Below are 18,677 nucleotides of genomic sequence, written 5' to 3'. Positions count from 1 at the left end.
CCTGGTTCTATTTTATATATATTGTTTTGCAAATGTATGTAACAGGCAGACGAAGGAATTTCCGACCCAATTAAGTAGATATATTCTTAGTCTGCATCAAAAACCTTTCTGTCTGATCTCAGAACCTATAAGAGCTTCGATTGAACGTAGGTAGATACAAAGATGGATATCGAAATCCAAGTTTTTAGCGTATCTCTTAGGTTTTAAAGGGTGAAGTCACCTAATTTGATATTAAGCATCTCATATAATATTTCTAAGATAACAATTCCCATCCCCCAAAATCAAACAAATAAAACGAATTTATGGATGTTCTTTGGCAGTAAAATTGAATGCGAAAAAGGCATTATTATCTGTTCAGGATGATAAGTTATAAGAGCTAAGTCTTGTGTTGGTGGTATGAGATTATGATGATAATTTTGAATCAAATCGAACAATACTTAAAACTTCTCAAAAAAATCTTTGGAACATGTCATATGATTTTTCATAAACATTCTAGAAATGCACTTGAACCAAGATGGATTTCCCGAAAAGTGTGAACTTGATCAATAATCATTTTAAATAAGTTTGAGGCCGATTGGATGCCAAGCAAAAATGATTCATGCAAACATCTTTTACGTTTTCCCGTCGAGCTGGGACTCTGTGTTGGTGACCAAACAGTCAGTCAGTCAATCAGGACAAACAGTTTTATATGTAGAAATGATTATGCTTGTAGATATTATTATATTCATACTGGACAATAAAAAATCACTTATTTCTTTTAACATTCCCGAAAACCCCCCCAAGAGCAACAACAATAGTCGGCAACAAGGAAGGCACTTAAAAAAAATATCTCAATCAAGCGAAATTCAATTCATGTCTACGCTTTCAAAGAAATTGCCTTTAATAAAAATAAATTTGTCAAATGTATTGCGGAGTCGTGACGTAATAAAAAACAACCAAGCCGGAAAGCCCACAGAAGTGACAACAACAACAAACTTAAATCTAAACCACACTCGTCGATGGCGGCGACCGAGCTGATTTTTGTGTGTTTCGGCATTTTTTTTTTTTATGACGAGTGGAGCGCGTGAGGCTTTTTCTTGGCTTACAATTTGAATAAGAAATGGTGGAGCAGCTTTGACAACAATAACAACAATGTGAGCCAACGATTTTCCCTTTGTTGTTCATTGTCTACTTGGTCTATAATTCAAGTCTTTGGGAAATCAATGCAACTGATTGTGTGGCATTTTCAATAGTTAAGCGCCGGGCGGTGTTTCGAGTCGGTTGCGCAACCGTTGACAGCAGTAATAATAACAATAATAATAATGTTGATAATGACGATGTCTTATGAAATATAAAGGCGTCTAAATATGCCCATTTATTTAGCTAGCAATTGCAAATTACGCAAATTTCCGGACATTGGCCGGTAAACACACAAACACACACAAGCATTGAGTCCGAGCTCGAACGCGGACATTTGCGCTCGTGGCTGGGCTTAGAGCTGGTCAATGAACTTTCGTCTCGCTGCTCGGTCACCAGATAACTACAATGGACACGCCAATATTTACGGCCAATTCGTTAGTTACAGAGTATGCTAGTGATACTAGAAGGCTTTAGCTTTAATATCACTAAAATGGACAGGGTTCAAATTCGCGATGCGCCTTAATAAAATGAAAATTGGCAGGAAAATACCGACAAAAATAACTGACAGAATGCCACGCGGACCCATTTAAAAAGTCATTTTACACTTCCATATTATTGCATTCAGTTTTTTTTTTGCTAATTTGCATGCGTGCCCCAGTGAAAACGGAGCATTAGAAATTAATTAACGTGTTGGCATAAGTTTGTCAATATGAAAAGCAGTCAAGCAGTCACTTTCTATTTCCGTTGAATGCCAAAAGCAGACAAAAGAATAGAATGGCAATTGAGCAATATTATCCACTCAAGTGAAAGTGTGTGGCAATACGAAACATATTTTTTTAACTGACCATCTACGCATTTGTTTCTTGAATCTCAACTTTTGGGCCAGAGCGCAGCCCAAGACGCAAGTTTAAAGAAAGGTCTCAATTCGCAATCGCTGTTGAACCACTTTTCAATACCAAAATCCACCGACATGCCGTTTCACATCCTGCTTTGCTTTTGCCAAAGATCTAATACCCTTGTGCACAGAATACTTTGACATACTAAAAATCATCCGATGCTTTATATTTTTATAGTGCGATAATTTAACTAATGAATGCATTGATCAAGATATGTTGATAAACTAAAAAATTGGTCATATAAGAACTTAATAGTTGGTCATACAATAACATACTTTTCGACCAATCTCTCCTATGGTAGCTATATGATATACTTGTCCGATCTGAACGGTTTCAACATAAGTACTGCCTGCCTAAAGAAAGACGCAGCAATGCAAATTTTCAAGTCAATAGAATTAAAACTGGGAGAGTTGTTTCCATAGAAAGAGACAAAAAAAATATATGGCTATATCAACTAGGATGTTTATGCCGATCATTTCATGGGACAATCATAATACTCTCTATATCAACTTATATCAAAAGAGGTATGGTCTCCAGGTAACTACTACAATTGATTATATTAATATGTTTTCTTTGATTATATAAAGTGTGTTTAAATTGGGAATCTCGTTATTGGGAAAGCTGTTTATCTAGGTGTGGGAGAAAAGTGAGGTGTGATAGGCTGTCAAGTATGCATTCATATTTAAGCCCTGAGCCCAAAACTGTGAAGTGAATTTATTTATATAGTGTATGTTATTTGAAACTTTTAAAAGCTACTTGACTTTTCTAGTAAGCATAGACAACTTGCCCTGTTTCTATGAAACCATGGGGTTCATGGAATCTCCTGGTCGGTTGCTTTCGACTAGAGCACTCTTACTTGTTATTTCTAAATACACAAATCCACAGACTGTACATATAAGCTTTTGACGACAAGGGAGCGTTCATAGAGCGCACAGCATTTGCCCAAGTTATTAAAACTCATTATGGGCCAGCTAGGGAGGTTGGAAAGTGTTGCCCGTCTGCTTGTTGACTGGCTTTGCTAATTTATTTTTACTGCGCCTCAAACATGATGGAGTACTTGGGTTGCTGCGGCAAGAAATTAAGTTGCAGTCGCAAACGCAGCGCAGTCCAAAGCTAAGTGGCAGGTACACAGCCACACACTGAAGTAACAGCCGGGGCCATAAAGTATCTTGGGCTGCTCATGCGCATGCAGCTAACGAGACGAGACCGAAACTGGCCCTGGCTCAAGTCTGGACTCAGATCTCAGGCCTATTGCCTTTTACTCTCGGCATTTGCTTGGCTCTGGTTTGCTTCTTTATTGTTTTCAGCGCATGCTATCCTTTTATTTTCCTTTCTCTCTCTCTCTCTCTCTATGCCCTTCCCTCTGTCTCAGTCTCTCTCTCTCTCTCTCTCGCTCTCTCTCTCTGTCTTTTTGTATCTTTTTTTGTTCGTTCGTTCTGTCGTGTTGAGTTTTCTGTTTTGTGAGTATGCATGTTGCAGACTTGTTTCATAACTGGTCCACGATTCTCGGAATTGGAGGAACAAAGGCTGGGACTGATTTTGATTTTGACCGACAAACGTTGCCTGCGCTTGTGGTCGTATCCGTAGCCGTAGCCGTATCTTTTGCCGTTGACTACTCCTCCTGCTGCTGGCTGTTTGCTCAACTCGGTTTTACTCTACAACTACAACTCGTACCCTAGCTCCAGCTTTGGCTTGGCCATCAACAGGCGACAGCGGTGGCACAAAACAAAAAAGGCAAAATGTACTTGAAATTGACTGAAAAGATATGCCGCACATGCGCGTAGATTATTATGAGATAAATCCAAGCGTACCGACCAAGTTGTTGTTGTTTGTTGTTTAATATTGTTGTTGTATCAAGCTTGTTTTTGTTATATGTGTGTATATATGTATGTATGTATGTATGTATGTAGGCGCACAATGTTCTACACGACGGGTTGTAAAGAAATCAATTTTCGTGCGTACCCGTGATAAGCGCGATAGCACCAAATTTTGAGGAATATAGGAAATAAAGATCAAGTATTAATAGCTAAAATATAAAGTAAAACAGATTACAAGCTGCAGATAGAAATTTGTACTATTTGCCCGGGCAAACTTTTATTCACTAAATTTCGCGTTTTACTCCCTCCAAATTTTCCCAAAGTAAGTCAGACACATATGCATTAAATTTATATGTAGAGATTTGAGATGAGGCTTCAAGTTAAAAACTTAACTTAAAATCAAGAAATTCTGAGGTACTCTGACCATGCGTCTTGTATGCGGGGCTCCAAATAGTGGCTCGTGGAAACTCATACGCGCATTGATCTCTAAATGAAACTTGGTAGGTGACTCTCAACGGTTTATGCAAAGGGCTTTGTCAGCCCAGGATTTTGTTGCCTGTTGCCCTTTAAATCAGACAAGCCTTTGACCTGCTATGACTTACCCTCAAATAGAACAGATATGGATATAAGAACTAAGGTCATGCTAAATTCAGTTACATGTGCAGTTTAACTAAAAGTTTATTAAATATATACACTTGCCTACAATTGCTTTAGTTTTGCTTAACCAAGACCAAGTGTACGTAGCAGGCAGAATGAGGCGTGTCATGGCATTCTCTGTTGGATTGTCATATCCTGAACCAATTATACCAAAAAGGGTGCATGCGATACTTTGCAGTAGTTTTTGTGGCTTCCAAAGTAACTTACTATATGCAGTTTATCACTTATATAATTGTTTATTGTAAATTGCTCTTCTCGTGCTGCTGCTCTGGTTATTGTTGCTGTTGCTGTTTTGGCATCTTTGGTACCAGTCTGCGCGAGGGCGATCAACTTTGCCTCAGCTTTTGAGATTCAGATTACTTTTTGCGAGAATTTACCTGAGCTTTTATAAGCATTTAATATGTATTTAAATGTATAGAAGTACATATATACAAATGTATTTCATATGTAAGGCAAGACGCACCAACCGGTTCTATCAGTCGTGCAGTGAGGCACACACAGGCAGTTAATATCTTTGCATTTGACGTCATCATATTGTCGACATGAGCGTATCTTGTAGTTATTAGCGGAAAGCAGCTTGCGCAAATGTCTGATTGTAAGAAAACTGCTCGACTTCGCGACGCAATTACAGAGCGAGGCAAATCGAATGGAATCATAACCATTGACAATAAGGAAAGCTAATATTGTGATAGATACTGCTGTGTGTAGTTGTAAAATGATTTTTGCAATTTACTTCATTAAGATCACAATTAAGAGATTGGCAGCATTTAGCATTTAGCAGCAAATTAGCTTTAACAATGCAAACGCAATCTCAAATGCACAGTATAGACATTAGTTGGTAAATCGTATGATAAGTGTAGAAAATTGGTTAAAGTCGACACTGGAGAGCCGGTAGTGAAGATTCGTAAGTGGCACTACTTTCACGGTCGAAAGTGTGTGCGATTTTAAGAATTTCTCTTTCGCAATAATTGACTGCAAATCACTTCAATTAAGAAGTGGCGAGTGCAAAGACAACCGCAAGCGTAAAAGAAGTCAAGAAATAAAGCCCCCCTAACCAAGAACCAGATATGAACATGAAGACGTTCAGGTTTTCAGATTGCTCCACTTTCTGTGGCTCAGTGTCGACACGGATGTGGATTCGGATCTGTGCTACACAAAAATCCGCCAACAAACAAGTTCAACTGACAATCAGCTTCACTTTGATGCATTGCGCTCGGCTCAACCAAATTTGGCGCATGGAAAAACCTTACCCCCCCACCACCGCCACCAAAAGTTTAGTCGGCCAAAAAGCTAAGTCAACCGCTTGCAGTGTGTTTTTAGAGGGTATTTCAATTTTGTGATATAGTGTGTAAATCATAAAAACTGATGTCTCCAACTCCAAACATCAATTTTATATATATTTTGTATTATTGACCCGATTCGATCTGTGTCTTCGTATGCTGTTCCTTTCGGGCTTTCGCTATTTACTAACCTGAGACATGTTTTGGTATACAGGGTATATATACATACATATATTTATTCGTTTGACCTTACCAAAATGGAAAAAGCGTTTCAACTTTTCGCACGTACTTCGCCATGCCGCTGACCAATGAACTGACCATTGATGCTTATTGTTGGGCATTGACACAACAAGTTTATTGTCTCTGGGCCATAAATAATCACAGTTATGTATGTATGTGGCTGCCAAACTGCGAATTGCTCGACTCTTGTTGTGCTCAGCCTCTTAGTTTCTAGTGGCACTTTGTCACTTTTCACTGCTCCCAAACTCGTGAAGCAATCCAAACTCCATATTTCCTACTGGCAATTGCCTTGACCAAACAGCGTTGCGGTAATGTCAGTCTATGTATGTATGTGTGTGTGTGGTGTCATCGTCCAATGTTGTGAAAGTTCAATGCCATATGATTTGCTACTTTGGGCTTTGTTTCTGTCTCACTCGGCATTCTGTAGAAATATATGAACAGCAATATAAATCACAAGCTGTTTTTTTCCGGCCTTGCCCGGTCCAATCTTTGACAACCATTTTTCAACAAAGAGGGGTGGATTTTTCAAAAAGTGGTATTCAAATTGAATTTGAAGCCGATATTAAGCAAAAAAGTTGCATAGAACCGTTTTTCGTTTAATTTCTACACTGAGAATGTATTGAAAATAAGTTCAAAGCTAATCCAGCGAATTATTGAATCGTAGCACGTACATCTTGCGAAAATCAGTTAAAAGAGTCCTCGGCATAAAATCTGCTGATATATGCATTCCCAGTTTCATCTATAGATAACTAAATATTCTATAGCACATTCAAACACAAGCATGATATTAATGATCCGTTCTTTTTCATCGAATTCGGATATTACGACAGTAGCTTGCAGATTTTCTGAAGCCGCAAATACTTATATCTTATACTTCTCTTATTAGCACTGCGATCTAACAAGCTGATTTTTAAAACTGTCAGAAACGTGATGAAGCTCATTATTGGAAAGTTTACTTAAAAAGCAAAAAATTAAGAAACAAAATATGTTAAGACACTTTGTGAGAACATTTGACTAGCCTATGCAAGCTTATTAGGCTAATCCAAGTAAGGCAGCGCGTGTGCATCTACATCTACACTTCTTTTCTGTAGCCACTGACTCAGTTTCCATTGATGAACATAGTTTTGATTGCACGTTCTTTTGAATTTAAGTTTATTAATGACACAAATATACATAACATACGCGAACATTAAACACATGCTTTCTTTAATTAACACAATGTGCATATAGCGACCCACACCCATACATATAATGTATGTACGTATTCATGAAGCTGTCGTCACATGCATCGCTGACCTCAATCGCCTGACATCAAATGTCAATTTAAAGAGCTACAGTTGGGATCAGAAAGTCAAGATGCTTGTTAATATAAACTTGTTTATGACAAACGTTCGAACGTCCCTCGTTCTTTAAATCGCATTGTTGTCATTGGTCTCATTACACATATGTGGTTCTTTTGCAGTTAACTAGGCTGTAAATTGTATTCTTTGCTTTGGTGTGGGGTTGCTCTGTTGCCCCATCCAGAGCTCGGCGGGTAGCTTAGCTGCACTTAAACAAACGAAATGCATTGTCCTTTTGAGCGGCAACCAACATTGTCGTGTTCAAGGTGAAATTGTAAAAGAAATCGATTGATTTACATAGCTTATAGTACATAGTATATGCGCGAAAGAAAAGATGCCGTATTGTTATGTCGGGGTCGTATGCGCCAATAGCATGACCCGACGCCACACTTTTAAGGTTTCCAAGAGCCGGAATGACAACTAAACCAACTGCAGCAAGTGGACTTTGAGTGTTTCTTTTAATTTTGCCCTGCTCATTTGGCATTAAACTAGTTAAATGATACTTAAGTTAATCTGAGCCATAATCAATGGTCAAATTCAGAGCTATCTAATATGTTTGCATTCTTGATTCTTTTTCGATTTGGTGCTGCACTGCGCCATACTTATTTTTAGTGCCAGCTACAAAATATTTTCGATTTCTCTTTGAATAAAATGAAACGTAGCTGCTCTGCATACCTCAACAGCACTAGAACTAAACAAACAATCGGGGCTCTTTAATTCTAGTGCTCGCCGCATTTGCAGCTGTCGCATTAGCGCCTGCACTTGTACCTAATAAAATTAGTTTTTGCAAAACTAAAATTCATGTTGCGGTGCACGCTGCGGCTACGTAATCTGCTTATTTTAAAGGCAAACAATACTCGAAACGTGTTTACTCAATTGCAGGTACATAAATGGGGTATAAATTGCCCAAATGAGCTCATAATTTAAATGTCCCAAGCAACTCGAACATAACGATTTGCTAGAGGCAAATCAATAATAAAAAGTATTGAATAAAGTGAATGGTTAGATTATAAACATATCCAAGAACAAATTGGCCGTGCTGCGCTTATCCAGCTTGTTTATTAAATTGTATTAAAGAATTGGAGAAAACAGAAAAAATATTTGTTTAGTGCAAATTTTACGTTTGTATATTTGCAGAAATAAACTTTTCTTTAACAAACAACAGTATTTTCATCAATATAAATATTGTATTTATCAAGGGAAATTTTGTTTTCAAATTCTATGAATAGGATTTTCACATCTCGACGCTTGTTCAAAATCGCTTTACAATTTACAACTGATAAGATATTTAGCAAAACAAAATACTTCGACACTCAAAATAACGATTGTAATGCATTTCAGGCATTTGGCATTTCAATTTATCCAATGCTCACTGTAGTTAGCCATACTTTTTGTAGCAGCATTAAAGATTCAATTGTATATTTTCTTTATTTTGGCTTCGTTCCAAATTAGCAAACAGAATTTACGCCGAAGAAGGCGGTCTTTCAATTGAAGCCCCATACTCTCGTCCTGCCCCCTGTTGTCACTATCTGCTTGATTTTCAATTTTCCTCTGCTTTGGAGACGTTTGCAGTCAACAAACAAATAATGTTCTTTTCACCGAGGCTTCTTCGCATTTCACTTGTGGCTCTCTTAAAGGGTGTACAAGTTTGCATGGCCAACAGTGCGGATGAGCAATGATTGGATGGTTGCAAGAGAAAGTCGCGACGACGAGTTTATCCTTGTCCGCGCGTAAATATTATTAAAAAAAAAACTTCAAATATTGGTAAGAGAAAAACTGATGCCGGAGTCGTTGTAGAACGGCTTGTTGATTACGCCGCGATAACTGCATAACTTTTGTTAAAGTTGGCGGCTGTTGAGTTATGGCTTCCATTAGTTTAATCGAAAAAAAGCTTGCAATTTAAAATGGAATAAACGTCCCCAAAGCACATTTTCTGTTGCCCAAAATGGAAATTCCAATTTTTCACATGCTGGACAGGATGGCTTCGAGGGTGCGTACTACACGTTATATAGCGAAGGGCTGTACAAAATTGTTGGCACTTCCCTGCATTTTGGGCTAAGCAAATTGCCCACAGCCGGTACCAACCGCAGGAGCTGATGTTGTTGTTGCTGCTATTGTTATTGTTGTTGCCACAGCCTTTGCCAGCCGGCGTCGACATTTTTGGCATTATTAGAATTGGCTCGAGTGTAGCTGGACTGAATTTTATGCATTGCATGAGTGTGGGCTCCCGACATGGCCGGATGACTTGTCTGCTTCCTAATGTCCGTCTGTCAACCCTATTCGCTTTTGTCGTTTTCCATGTGCACAGCCTGTTGGCCTCCCAGTTAGTCAGTGGTTTTGAAAATGTACGCACAGAAGTCCTGTTCCATCCTTCATTGACCTAAGGACTTTCTCCATTATTGTCGTTTTTTACAGTTCTTAATTGGTTGTCCGCGTTGACAGGCCTCTCAAAACTAATTTAAAATTAAAATGTTCCGTTGAAAACTTACTTAAAAAATGTTTTACATATTGAATTTACTACTGTTACAAATTATATCTAAGAAATCTTTTCTCTTACTCAATTATCTATCTATGAAGTTTTGTTTATAAATATATACACAATATTTTATATGTGCACATATGTATATTGAATGCCAGCGAGGGCGTCACAGCCAGAAACAGAGGCAGCCCCAGCCTATTTAAAATTGAACGGGCCACAAACCAAGAATGTACCGCACCTCGCCATAAAGAAAAATATGTTAAGGCAACAACAGGAAAAGAAAATCAACAAGCTAATTGATGATATTTGTCTATATCAACGATATCAAAGGTAAAAAAAAACCACCAGAAATCTATAGTTCATACAATATACGGTCGATTTACTTTTGGTACACAAATCGAAAGTCTGTCTTCGTACTGAAAGGTATTATTTTTATTTTTTTATTTTAGATTGTATATTTATACAGTAGTCGGCTGTGGGTTATATCTGCTATACTTTTCTATTTGTTTGGTCAATGTCGTCATGTTGTATTTATGACTGCAATTTTTCTATTTAAGAATATACATAGTTGCTTTAAACTAGTCAACAAGTTCTTGTTGTAGTTTATTAAGTTGCTATTCCGTTCGTTTTTTATAATATTTTTGTGATCTTGCATTTTGCAGCGGAAGGGAAAATGTTGGGCAGATTTTCAAGTTTCATTGCAGTCGGCTGCCGAGTGACGGAAGTAAACGTCATTAACACACTGGAAAAGCCCTTGTCATCGGTGGATTTCCTAAACACGCATTGCCATTGCATTTGTGTCGCCTTTGACTTGGACGCCGGACCTCTGGTGTAGACGATGGCGCAGACGTCTCAGTCGATAAGCTCTGCCATGGAGTTAATAGTTCCGCAAACAAACGGCAACCCAAAACGAAAGTTGCTGAAATGCAAGTGCTGCAGACTTGGCAATTGATGGCGGAACTTGTAAACTGGGCGACGATGCCAATGACGATGCCGATGCCGATGCCGATGCCGATGCCTATCCATGCCATTATATTGCAATTATGCGAGCAACCCCCACGGAAGTGCTCTTTACATCGTTTGGGCATTTCTGGGCAGTTCCACCCTTGGCGACCGTCAGACGGTGCACCCCATGACGTCGCTCGGGGTCCACAAATTTTACTGCTGTTTGGCTGGAAAGTATATAGGAATTGTTGTTTTGTTGGCGCACGCGACTCAATACACAATCTTTGCACGCTTACAACAACGGCAACAACAACAGCACCAAAAACATGGCCACATTTTTGTTGTCAACACATATCAGCTCTAATTTTTGTGCTGCATGCCACTCGCAGCTAGTAGACAGCTGCAGCCGCTGTTTAGATAAAATCACTGGCCTTACTTGCATGCAACTTATGGCAGTGAGTAGAAGAAAAACAGATACAAAAGTATCTGTGAGTTGGGTGTGCTCAAGCAGTGTGTGTGTGTGTGTGTGTGTGTGTGTGTGTGTGTGCTCACCTTGTCTTTTGCGGCTGTTGATTTGCACGTTGTTAGTGCAAGTTATGCAGCTTTTGTCGCAATGTCAAAAACTTCCTGCTTGTTTGTTTTTGTTTTTTAAACAATGCAAATATATTTTTGCATTGTTAGAACAGATATACTAAATGTATGGGATCGTAGTTTGTGGAGATCAATGAGGCTCAGTTAAACGCTTCGCCCGTCACGTTTTGACGTGTTTGCTCGAAATTAAAACAAGTGTTGAAAGGGATAGCTGATACACGAATACCCCGTCTAAAATTTCACCAACTTCCTTGATTACTTTTATATATAGAACATTAATCAAGTTGCCTGTCTCAATAATGCTCTATTTTTCCATGATGCTCTAAAAGTACATATGTAAGTTTGTAAGCATGTATCTTTAAGTGGCTATCCGACTGGGGTTGTATATATAAATATAAATGTATGGCGACGCTGCATTCGCAGTCAAAGTGAAGTAGTTTGTGTTGTTATTGTTGCGGCTGTGTTGTTGTTGTTGTTTGTTTACCAGCCATATCTTATCGGCTTATCTGGCATACCAAAGGGGCACTGAATTGCCAGTTGTTGTTGATGATGCTGGTACATGTATTTCTGTGTGTATAAAGATACTTCAATTGAACCTATTGTAATTAATACGAGTGCGCGCTGCTGCGGACGCTAGCTAGAAGGAAGGGCGGAGAGGGTGGTTCCCAATGCTGTCGGACTTAGCACATTTTTTGCGGTCTATCAACAAATAAATGCGAAGCCCCAGCAAAGTCGCCATGTTAATGAAGGCCGGTGGAAACCCAACACACACAAGACACATTCCAGTCGTAGTCTAGGAAGCACTTATGCCTTTTGGATTTTAGCTCATTTTGTTCGTTCAATCCCATATGTGGGAGGCGAGTGCAACGCATGAATTTGACAATCCAAAAGAAACTAGATACATTCAACCAATTTCATATCCATTAGCTGTACGAGTGGGCGGGCGCCTTTGCTGGCGCCTCTAAGTGAAATCGATTAATAACTGGAGTCGGCGGCAGTTCATCTGTTCTTTTTTCAAGCATTGGTGCTGTGGACTCCAAATTTTGCTTGCCTTTATAGAGCATTATTCCTCGATCTCTAGGCTTAAATTGAAATAGTTTTATGGCTAAACATGATAATTGCATAATGAAAATGAATAACAAATCTTTATGCTTTGGAATGTTTGTTCAAAAACTATTTCAATATTAACTAAATAATTAATTGTTTTCCAACTGCAAAGCTCCATGCAAAGATGAAGTCTTTCTCCAATTGAATTACAATATCGTCAACAGAGTCAATAAAGGCATATATTTTTAGTTGCTTTTTAGTAGACTAACATTTTTGATCTAAGAAAGTGACAACAGGCCGCTTAAATAAAGTTATACGTTTTCAAACAAGAAATTCATTCGCATTCGTTTTAAACGACTTATTAAATCCACAGTAGCAGCAATTGTCCGGCAAACTGTTGCTCCGCCCTTTCCCCAACAGCCCACTTAGTTGCAGTTGTTGCTGTTGTGCATAAGTATTATAAGTCAAAGTCCAATGGGGAAAACCAAGCTGGTTAGTGGAAACTTGCTGCCTTTTTTGCCCGGGATTTTGCTTCGAAATCAGTTTCTCTTTTGGTAGCTGTTTGCCGTTTTGTAACTTTTATTGCTTCTTCTCTAAATTGTCAATTGACCAGGCTTTGTACATGTTGTAAGCACTTAAGTATTATGGTATTTATTATGTTTTTTGCTTTATTTATTTATTTCGGAATATGATTGGTTTTATCAGGGCTATGATGGTGTTGTAAGAGAGATCACTTTTTTCCTACTTACAACCTTCTGCTTAGATGTAGGCTCTAATAGCGTCACTGACAAAATTAGCTGTGAAAAGGGGCACAGCTGGCCGGACTGGCAAATAAAACACCTCCATCGGTCGGTGATGCTATTTAGAAAATTGTATCCTTTAACTAGCGAATTGTATCCTTTTAGCATATAATTATATTGTACAATCTTTTGAATAATGAGGAAGACACTCGTTTTGTCGACCATTAATAAATATATATACAAATTAAAAAAAAAAAAAAAAAATTAATGCCGAGCTAAACAAAATAAAATTCTCTAAGAAATGGATGAAAATGAATTGAATACTCATCTTCAAGCCACGCCTCGAGCCAAATTTAATTTTGGCAATATCTCGGCAATATCTCGGGTAATAGCTCCGCACGGAGATATGATGTTCCAAAACGACATAACTCCTGGTGAGGGGTTACATCACGCTTTTTTTCAAAAGAGAGGCCGGTGAGAAAATCGAAACTTTTTCGATGATTATATGATTTGCATGAACATTTGCTTGGGTCATCGGCAACATCATTTTCGCAGGCCATAATTTGGCAACATATGTCCATGTGTTGTGCTAATATCATCAACAAATAAATATGCTTCGTTGCGGAAAACATTTACATTTCTAGGCCTACAGTTTTGGCTGACCCGTAGCCTAAAGCCCTAGCCCCGTTGGGTTAATAAACTTGTCTTCGCGTTTATCATAAATCAACACCTTTTATTCAGTTTATTATCTGGCATAACAAAAGCATTTAGCAATCCCTTCCTATGGATGCTGAGAGTCGTTTAAGCTGCTTACAGATCTACGTCTTTTGTCAGCCTCGTTTGACGCTTAACTATTCTTATAGATGTTGGCGAATATGATAAACGTATGTGTGCACACTTCTTTTGATTGTGGAATTCGAAAAAAAAAAAACCGAAAACAACTTCAATTAGCTGACAAATGGTTCAAATGGCTGGCAATGTGCCTCAGCAAGTTCAGGTATTAAGATTACCCGTTTATTGGGGCTTGTACGCGATCGAAACTTTAAATTGAACTTTATCTTAAGTAATATGAACTTTAAATCTATAGCTATACATAGAGTTCAATTAAGCGGCAAACAACGCTGAAGAATTTACAAATTAAGCTAATTAGGAATTTTTGAATGATCAGTGATTGGTTTACTCACATGATTGAGGCGTGCGGCAATTTTGGCATGCTCCTCCTGGTAGGCCTTGCGGGCCTTTCGCTTGTCCTGCGACAGATGGGAGAGTTTGTCGCAGATCACCTCAAGCTGTTCGGCATTAAACTTGAACTGTTTGGCCTGTTGATCCAATTCATCCATAAAAGATCGCCAGGATTTTGAAATAAGGCTGCCTAAAATGAGTTTAAAGTAAATAGGCTTTAATAGGAATAATTGCACTGCAAGCTAAACAAATGTTCAATTTACTTTAGGCTCAAAAGTGTTTCTCTTGTGACTCATGACCGATCGAATGTCGTACCCTAATCACCAACACATTTTGCTATCGGGAAGAAACGAAGTCTACTTAAATGATTCATTCACGTTGTAACAGAATCTACTTAAATAAGAGCCAAAAATACTGAAGTGCTTTTACAGTCTAAATCCATACAATAGTCAACCTGAGCTAGCTAATTGTAAACAATTTCTGTTAGATAGCAAAATATGTTTGCACTTTTCTAACATTTTATTTACGTCGGTCTTATTACCATTATATCATTAAATCGAGCTGCACGCTCATTGTCAAGGTGAAACTAATTTAAAACAGGTCACCAAAAACATGGCAAACGTGGCAGAAATGGCCAAAAATAAAGTAAAACAATTTACGGGCAGCTACAGCTTCTGGAACTATCTGGCCAAATGCAATATATAATTTCGTTTAAATTGTACACAAAATTTGTTTTGCGTTTGCATCGAGCGGATACATTTGCAGTCCAGTAGAGAAAAAGCAGCAGCAACTAAGCGTTTGGCAAACCAAACTGACACGGAAAATCGCACCAATTATTTATTTACGAGTATATGTGTGTACGTCTGTATCTTAGATGGGTGCGAGTAAAGGCAGCTGCATTTTGTCGACAGTTTGATGAGCTTAGATGGCAAGCTGCAAGGCTGTATCTTTCAGATACAAAAATATACGCATGCATAGATTCTTGTCAGAGTGTTTTGCCACCAAAAACAAGTGCATATTTATGGTAGAAATGTATGATATGATTGTTGACTCTTGTACAGGTAAGTTCCGCGAAAGACACATGAAACGGCTGTCTAAATTGGAACTTGAAATGCGATCCATTCACACTGTTTTGAAGGTGGCTGGTATCAAATTCATAGCAATATCAACAATTATTCGTTGTCACATTTAGGTTGGGTTTGGGCCAATAGTCGACTCTGAATATTCCCTGGACGGCGGCCAGCGAAAGTGAAAGCTTTCTGGCGCATCAGTCGCAGTCTTATCATACGCCGCCATTTGTGACTAATGGCAGTAGGCTGTCCTACAGTGGCTCGAGCCAGGGATTTCGAAGCGGGTTCCACGCGCGGTAACAACCTTTTCTCGTGACTAATGCAGATAATTGTTGTTCAGACAGCTCAGCGTAAATTCCAAAACGTGAAGATATGACGTAGGCAAATCCAAGTACATATGTAAGTTCACCATAAATTGCTAATTAAATCAGAGAATTAAGTGCATAATTTTCGATTGCGTTTGACGTACACATTGTAGAATGTTTCGAACTAAACATGTGTTTAAATGGGTTGACACATTTTATGCATTTTTTTAGATACTTTTATTTTTTCTCAAATTTAAACTATTTATATTTATTTATATTTTATGTAAACGTAAAAAACAGAACTTGTGGTCGAATAATTACTCTTTTGAGAAGGGCTAAAATCAAAGCAGTCAATAAGGACAACGTACCTAAAATTGCAAAAAAACTGATTAAGTTAATAAAATCATGCAAATTTTTCCGTCCGTCAATTTCCCATTACTTTGATTTCCTATTACAAAATTTGGCTTATATTCAGACTTTTCTTCAGGTTGTTATATAGTATAGCTGTCACATTTTAAAGGTATTTTATTGACACTAAGAAATTTCGTCTGCACTTTTCTCCAAGCTAGGCAAAGTTTCGTGTCAACAGTCTGAGAACGGAGAGTATGGTTTGCATAGGAACAAACGGACTTATCGATATTGGCACGGCTGCTGCAATACCGCGAAAGTGAGGAGTTTTCGTATCGCAGGGCCTTTTGTGTATGTCTGTTCAAAAACGTTCAAGTATACTATTTTGCATCAGCTCTTTGCTGCATACAGGGTATATTCTAGTCGAGTGAGAATATTTTCTATTTGAGTTAAAGAACAAAAACTGAGAGCACAAGTAAATGATTTAACTCATTTATACAATCCTGCAGTACACACTCGCATATCGCAGGCCAATTAATGTGAAAGCTCTCTCTCTCTCTCTCTTTCAGTTAATTATATATGGTATTTTGGGAGTGAGCTTACCTTGCATTTCATCAGCCCGATCAATTTTCAGTCCTTGTTGAGCGACGGCTGTCAAACCGATTGCGTACTCCTTGTCGCATTTGGCTTTCATTTGGATGGATCGTTTCATGGTCTCCATAAGACGCAGTTCTGCGTCTTGACGCACGATCAGTGCCTCGTGTGCGGCGCGGCCCTGCAGGGCCGATGAAAAGCCCATTTTGGCAGCGTCAACTTGTTTCGAAATGCTCCAAATTTATAGAGTTTTAAAATGTTTTGCCAATGAGTCACAATTGCATGCTTATATTGATTGGGCTGGGCTAAAAATGAAACAGCAGTGGAAAAACTTCACTTAAGAGACTTGCGCAATACACACGCATAACCCAAAAGCACATACACACACATATATACACACACACACCCGGACACAACACAAAAAAAAAAATGCAGACATATGGCAAACACTTGTTGCATGCCAATATTTATGGCCAACCCGCATGTTCGGCTTATTTCCACTCTCTTTTTGACACTTTGTCTGCTGATCGCACTGCGGCGCCTTCTCGACGCTCTTTTTAAAACGCTCCACTGCCGCTGGAGCTGAATCAATTATTTTTGTCACACATTTTACGATATACATTTAAAGGCGCTCGCGCAGCCATAATAAACTTTCACATGCAGTGGTTTTCTTCATCTTTTGCACTTGCCGCGACATTTGCTTAATTTGCTAATACGGGACGACTTTTGATTAACGACATCATTAAGGATGCTGCCGGCACCGAAAACTCGAAATAATTTGTACACTTGACGCTAATTAGGGTGTTATTTTTAGCATGTTTAAATGTCATTAAAATGTCTGCTTTTATCTTTTATAATTCCATGTCTTTATTTGTTTTTTTCTCGTTTGGATATGCAGTTTTCATAAGATTTTCCAAACTGCGTTCTTCTTTAGTTCTAACTATTTTCGTTAAAAGAGTCAAACTTGTTTTTCGCGCTTGCTGGCAAGCAAACAAAAATAAACATTGGCCCAAACGCGGCGACCTGTGAGGCACTCATAAAGGAAACGACGCGACGTCAGCGGCGCACAGTGCAAGTACGTGTATCTTACGGATACACAGATACCGATACTGATACTACGCCACACCAGATTCTGCTTGCCGCGCCACAAACAACAGTTTGATGTATTGTTGTCTGTGCGTGTTGCTGTTCGTCTATATAGGAGTTACCAAGTCAACTAAAACATAAACGGGTTAGACAGCCGCAGCCACAGGCAACAGCAACAGTAACAACAACTTCAACTGCGCTGGGGGAACATCTGCAGTTATAGATAAATTACAACAACAGCAAGCAGAACGTGTATACGAAAGCGCCGTTATATGTATATATAAAATTGTAAATAACATTTTCAAAACTGCACTAAACATTATTTGCAGCCCAACATTTACAGGCGTATGTAACATATATGTGTGTGTAGTGACATTTATTTTTTCTTTCTTTCTTTTTTATAAACTGCTTTTAACACGTTATTTAGGGGATGGGGCTGTCACTTTTGATTCGCGTAATCAGCGCGCAAATCTTTGCCATACATTATCTATTTATTAATATAAACGTAAATAGATCTTTATATATATGTTTTATCAAACTGTTGAATGCCCGCCCGACCCGGTTACCATGGAGACAAGTTGCGTATCGTAAAATGCTTCGATGCCTCACATGGCCATTTCACAAAGCAATCCAACGGATGCCAGAGTCACAGAGCCGAGTGCCGCACAGAAATCGAATCTTAACGTACCTTACCGAACCGAACCGAACCGAACCGTTTGCATCGAATGCTCAGCGCGAACTGAGAGTCAGCCAACAAAGACGATGTTGACAAAGCCGAAAAACGACGCCGCTGGCGACGATGCGGTGAATGAGCATCGCGAGCGCCATAAGAGAGCTCCAGAGAACCGGTTGAACGTAACCCAACAAACAAATCGGGCATAACAAGAGCTCTTGCATTCTCAGCTAGTTCGGCAATACGAAACGGGAAACTTACAAGTGTT

At 38.7% G+C, this 18,677-nt stretch overlaps 1 protein-coding gene across 3 annotated transcripts in view; it reads right to left on the bottom strand.

Annotated features, from left to right (window-relative positions):
* FER (tyrosine-protein kinase Fer) overlaps window positions 1-18,482 on the bottom strand; it is a 33,112-nt gene extending 14,630 nt beyond the window's left edge. The window contains exons 1-3 of one of the 3 annotated variants that reach the window (XM_002052960.4): window positions 18,303-18,482; window positions 16,660-16,955; window positions 14,336-14,523 (exon numbers count right to left, since the gene is read on the bottom strand). In XM_002052960.4, coding sequence (XP_002052996.1) covers window positions 14,336-14,523; window positions 16,660-16,855 — 384 coding nt within the window. In that variant the 5' untranslated portion in view covers window positions 16,856-16,955; window positions 18,303-18,482. The remainder of the gene's footprint in view (window positions 1-14,335; window positions 14,524-16,659; window positions 16,956-18,302) is intronic. The other 2 variants (XM_015171785.3, XM_015171786.3) reach the window with 2 other exon arrangements.
* Window positions 18,483-18,677: the final 195 nt, after the last annotated feature.

Source organism: Drosophila virilis, chromosome 2 (assembly GCF_030788295.1).
Source record: "Drosophila virilis strain 15010-1051.87 chromosome 2, Dvir_AGI_RSII-ME, whole genome shotgun sequence".
In the NCBI taxonomy this organism is placed as follows: domain Eukaryota; kingdom Metazoa; phylum Arthropoda; class Insecta; order Diptera; family Drosophilidae; genus Drosophila; species Drosophila virilis.
This window is presented reverse-complemented; position numbering and strand designations above follow the sequence as displayed.